Here is a 5,683-nt window from a genome sequence, read left to right as displayed (position 1 = left end):
TCCCTTCTTTTTTTACCTCTCTTTCCCACCTCAATCACACGTTTGATGTCCTATGTTATTGTCAAGGCTCTTGAAGGACCTCTCTTTCTCACCTCAACAACACGTTTGATATCCTATGTTATTTTCAAGGCTCTTGAAATGTTTCTGACAATGAGTTTAATTTTTTCTCTTTTTTTCATCATCAAAATATTTTCATTATGTTATTCATATTCCTTTTAACCCCGTTCTAAATGTTATATTACGTCTCAGTGCTCCTTTAAAAGTTTCTCTATAGGCCTCTCTTGTTTTAACAAGTGCTTTTACCCTTACAAAATAACCCGACCCATTGTTGTTAAACTCTCGATCCGTATTGTAGGATCTTACGATTCTACGATCCAAAAAGTGGTGTCTGATCCCGATCCTAGGTAGGATCTTAATTTTGTAGGATCGTACAATTTAACTTGCGTCAAATTTTCTTAAAATAGAATCTTAACCCGTTCCTACGATTATACGACCCGATCCTTCATTATCAACATTTCTATTTTTTGAGTTACTAAAATTTTATATATGACTTTTTAAGATAGAAATCTACTATAAATGAGAATAATTAGTAGGCACATGCTAAGATAATATTGTTTTTAGATTTAAGCACGAGATTTTAACATAATTTAATTATACAATTATGTATTTTAGTTAATTTGTAGGATCTTACGATTCTACGATACGATCTTACCGATTCGATCCTAGGACGCTCATCGATCCAAAGTAGGATCCCGATCCTAACAACATTGACCCGATCCGAATCGTATCAGCACCTAAGGACCCAAATCTAAAACCTGAAACTTGAATTAACCCGACCCTATTTAACCGGAGTCGAATATTTATTACCGTTATCCCCGGATATATAACTTGAAAACAACCTATCCGAAATGACCCAAACTCGAAATGACCTGTCTTGAACCGGCCCGGCTTGAATTTTTGCAAACCCGAACAATCAGAGCCCGAATTGACCTGACCCGAACTCGACCCTTTGCCAGATCTACTCACCTCACCTCTCTTTTCTTACTCCTATATATCCACCAATATCATTGGAATGTAAGCCATCCACACAAAATAGGATCACATTAACACATGAGTCCTAGAGGGAAAGACTATGATGAACACCTTCTACCATCACCATCACAGCAACCACCACCTCAAAGCGGCGAGGATGTAAGCTCAGCCCTCGAAGAAACCTTGTCGAACCATAACTTAGCCACGGTCCAACGATGGTGGCTAGCAACAACGCTCGAAATGAAATACTTAATCCCATTAGCAGGACCAGCCATAGTAGTGTACTTGCTTAACAACGTCGTATCGGTTTCGACACAAATATTTTGTGGACATCTTGGTAATCTTGAGCTTGCTGCTGCTTCTCTTGGTAACACTGGCATCCAAGTCTTAGCTTATGGCCTCATGGTATTATTCATGTTTTTTTTGTTTTATTTATTTCATTTTTTATGGCTTATATAAATTCTCGTACTTGGACCTTATATTATTAGTAAGATTTATTGTCGGATTAAGTCCTTCCTAGCCATAGGACATTTTGTCCTTGCGTAAGACTGTTGTATGGTATGACAGGTAAAAAATGACCACCTTGTGTTAAACAATCATCATTTTATGTTAAAAAAAAGTCAATTTTTAACATAAAATGATCATTTTTTACCATCAAATGATAACTTTATATGTGGTCACACCTTTCGGAGTCTAATTTCATGTACGTAACATATCAATGTAGCTCGGAATGGGAAGTGCAGTAGAAACGTTATGTGGACAAGCATACGGGGCAAACAAATACGAGATGCTCGGAATTTACATGCAAAGATCGACGATCCTCCTAACCGTCACCGGAATACCTCTAACAATAGTCTACATATTCTCAAAGGACATCCTCTTAATACTAGGTGAGCCAGAGGACATAGCCTCAATGGCCAAAATTTTCATACTTGGGCTAATCCCACAAATATTCGCCTACGCTTGTAATTTCCCAATCCAAAAATTCCTCCAAGCCCAATCCATTGTCTTCCCTAGCGCGTATATCTCAGTCGCGGCCCTAGTGTTTCACATTTTCGCGTCGTGGTTCGTCATGTTCAAGTTGGGTTGGGGTTTGCTTGGAGCTGCATTGGTACTTAGTTTCTCTTGGTGGATAATTGTGGTGGCTCAATTTGTATATATAGTGTGTAATAGTCGGTTTAAGTATACTTGGACCGGGTTCAGTTCATCCGCTTTTAGTGGGCTTTGGGCTTTTCTCAAGTTATCCACTTCGTCGGCCGTGATGCTCTGCTTGGAGACTTGGTATTTCCAAATTTTGGTGTTGATTGCTGGATTGTTTGAGAATGCTCAGCTTGCTTTGGACTCCCTCTCTGTAAGGTATGACCCATTTCACATAAAATGATTCGTTAACATGAAGTCGTGAACGGTGGTACTCATGACCTGGGTTCAAACCTGCCCTCGTGGCTCCCTTAACACGAAAAAAAAAGAGGATATTATCCAGTGTACTCCTGAACTTTTTCGTTTTCTAAGGTGTACCCCTCGTTATGAGTTCAGAAAACGGTAATTTTATGACAATAATTCTCTGTTACGAGTTCAGAAAACGGTAATTTTTTTTTTCAAACCAATTATCTCGTCAAGACCTTGAATTTGAATAAAAAATTCACCGCTTTTTGAACTTGTAGCTAGTAGTTATGGTTGGTCAAAGCTTTTTTAACGAATAAACTTTGACCGACCATAATTCCCGACTACGAGTTGATACGTCGGTGAATTCTTTTCAAAATGAAGACCTCTTAAAGACGGTCAATTTGAAAAATAAGTTTATCGTATTCTGAACTTGTAGCCAAAAGTTATTGACGGTCAAAGTTTTTTTTTCAAGAAAAGAGGTGTACATCTTAGGAAATGAAAAAGTTGAGGGGTACACGAGAGAATAGCTAAAAAGTCGATTCTGACCCATACCATGTTATATGGACTCGGGTTTTTTAGGTACTGGATTAATTTTGTTCTAAATGTGTGTAAATTTTGTGATGGCAGCATGTCAATATCAGGATGGGTGTTCATGATCTCACTGGGATTCAATGCAGCTGCAAGGTTAGTATATGGCGGTCTTTTATATCAGACGGTCTTATACAAGAATTTCCGGATGTTATAATGCTGTGTTTTGGCTTCTGCAATGTTGATAGTGTAAGGGTGAGCAATGAGCTGGGAGCAAGGCATCCAAAGTCAGCATCATTTTCAGTAGTGGCAGTAACAGCAATGTCGTCCATCATCGCGCTAATATGCGCTATCCTTGTAATCATTTTCCGGTATCAACTCAGTTATATCTTCACTGGTGGAACTGAAGTTTCCAATGCAGTTGCTGAACTGTCACCTTACCTAGCCATCTCCATTTTACTCAATGGTATTCAACCTGTTTTATCAGGTATTAAGACTTTACGAGTACTGTCATACTGTCATAGTAACTATATTAGTAGTAAACTTAATCAAACTGATTGCTGACAAGGGAGCCACAAGGGTGATTTTGATGCTGAAGGGATTAAAACCCAGATCATGAGTACCATCGCTTATGACTTTACCAACTAAGCTAGTTAACATCTGCATCTATATATTACGACGTAGTGACATTAGTTTTACTTTTACTTGAAGGTGTGGCAGTTGGCTGTGGATGGCAAACATTTGTTGCTTATGTAAATGTTGGATGCTATTATGTGGTTGGGATACCTCTTGGTGTGCTCCTTGGTTTTTACTTTAATCTCGGAGTCAAGGTAAATTAAGTAACGATTTTTCTAACAGGTGTCCTTAAAGAGATTTATTGTCAAACTTTTCATTTTAAGTCTCTTTAACACGTGTCCTTATACAGGGCACGTGTTAGAAAAACCGAGTAACTAGCTTCTTAAATTAATCATAGAACGAGTGCTAATTTTCCTTAATCGAGTTTAATTTATTGTCGTTTTGTGTTTCAAAAATACATTATGTTAGGGATTATGGGGTGGAATGCTTGGAGGTACAATAATGCAAACTTTGATCTTATTATGGGTCACCTACAGAACAGACTGGGAAAAGGAGGTAAGCTGATCGATCATATTTTGGTTTTCGATTCTTATTACTAAGTTTATTTAGTCTGATAAGTCACGGCGCAGCTAAGAAACAACGCGTAATATTGGGTGGTAAGTCGTGACGAGGTTACACTTGTTATTTGTAGGTAGAGAAGGCCGTACAACGACTAAATACATGGGACGCGAAGAAAGTGCCTCTTCTCGAGTAAATCATGAATAATGACACTATATAAGAGCAATGCGGTATGTGAAGCTGTATCACATTCATTCGGAGGCACCAGAAAGCTGCAATTCCGACATGCAAAAATGAGTGGCGTAGCAGTTTAAATGCTTCTTGATCAATTCATGTATCGAAAAGGCGATACAATGCACAAGAATAAGACGCGGAATTTCATTACATTATTGGTTTCATAGGAAGGAAAATGATGGCAGTTCATTTAGTTTTTCTGAATCAATTTCTACGACTGCAATCCATTTTAGTCGTTAGTTTGGCGACATGAACAATGTCTTAAAGCGGTTAACCCTTGATTATAGACTATTCGACTAAGCATTTTAATGAATGTGAGTTATGTGACAACAGATGGAAAACCTGCAAGTTAAAACAGAATGACATTATAGTATCTTATAGTTCACGGTCTTGAATGCGAACTTTGAGTACGGAAATGCCTCTACTTTGAGTCTGGTTCTCAGCGACGAAGGCCTCCTACATTGGGCATTAGCAATAGATGAACCCATTTTGAGGTTTGTCAAGTGCCAAATCATCAAAAATACAAACCTTTTTACAACAAATCTCTTGTCAACAATAAGCAAGCTTATTAAAGGTTTATGCAAGGGATCCACTTTCTCTCTTATCTCTCTCCACAAACCATTTGCATATATTAGAAGTATTAGCATGGACAAACCGGTTCATCTTTTTGCAACAATAGAGAGGTTTGTGCATAAACCACCAAAAAGTACACAAAGCTTTGTTCTCAGACCTCTATTGTGAAGGCCGAGGTTTATTTCCTGCTAAATATCGAGCTATGGTTGCGAATTCAGGATTCTATCTCTGTTGGCGCATAATTTAGTTAAGGTAGTAAATTTATTATTTTAAAGGTATGTGAGCCTGAGAACTAAAGTATAAAGTTAGTGAGCCTAAGTTTTAAGTCAATCCAAGATAAAAAACAAATGGAGTCCAAGAGAAGGAACATTGGGCTAAGGGGCATGATAAGCGCCCATATGAAGCATCAAGAAGACATGTCGGTTTACTAACCGCCTCCCATTAAGGACGGGGTAGTTTCTAAGAAGCCGGATGACGCCTATATAAGGAGGCATCTCATTCAAGCAATGACAACTCAAACAACAACAACAACTACAACTTAGTCTATCTTTAGATTAGTCTCTTAGGCGTAGCGTAAATTAGCATTAGAAGTAGAAGTAGAAGTAGCACGACGAGCCCATCCGATCATGGAGGTAACCGGCATCTATCCCTTAGTTTGTAATTTAGCATGCACAAGTACTCTTGTGAACACTCTAGTTGATGTTCTATATATTATTGGAATCTTCTTCATATGTAAGTATCATTGCGAATTCCTGGGTTTAAGTTTGAGAATTATATCATTCGTTGTTGAGTGCTAAAT

At 38.1% G+C, this 5,683-nt stretch overlaps 1 protein-coding gene across 1 annotated transcript; it reads left to right on the top strand.

The window, feature by feature from the left end:
* Positions 1-1,071: 1,071 nt before the first annotated feature.
* On the top strand, positions 1,072-4,641 carry LOC141593070 (protein DETOXIFICATION 40-like). Its single transcript, XM_074414014.1, has 7 exons — positions 1,072-1,437; positions 1,757-2,388; positions 3,043-3,099; positions 3,192-3,430; positions 3,655-3,773; positions 3,988-4,074; positions 4,211-4,641. The coding sequence occupies exons 1-7, from the start codon at positions 1,111-1,113 to the stop codon at positions 4,271-4,273; spliced, it is 1,524 nt and encodes a 507-aa protein (XP_074270115.1). The 5' UTR covers positions 1,072-1,110; the 3' UTR covers positions 4,274-4,641.
* The last annotated feature ends 1,042 nt before the right edge of the window (positions 4,642-5,683 follow it).

This window comes from Silene latifolia, chromosome 7, assembly GCF_048544455.1.
Source record: "Silene latifolia isolate original U9 population chromosome 7, ASM4854445v1, whole genome shotgun sequence".
NCBI lineage: Eukaryota > Viridiplantae > Streptophyta > Magnoliopsida > Caryophyllales > Caryophyllaceae > Silene > Silene latifolia.
The sequence above is the reverse complement of the archived record's forward strand: the minus strand, read 5'-3'. Positions and strand labels throughout refer to the sequence as shown.

Coding starts and splice junctions, on each gene's coding strand:
- LOC141593070 (XM_074414014.1), top strand. CDS start 1,111: ATGAGTCCTAGAGGGAAAGACTATGATGAACACCTTCTACCATCACCA. Junction 1,438..1,756: donor TCTTAGCTTATGGCCTCATG/GTATTATTCATG, acceptor ATATCAATGTAG/CTCGGAATGGGAAGTGCAGT. Junction 3,431..3,654: donor TATTCAACCTGTTTTATCAG/GTATTAAGACTT, acceptor TTTTACTTGAAG/GTGTGGCAGTTGGCTGTGGA.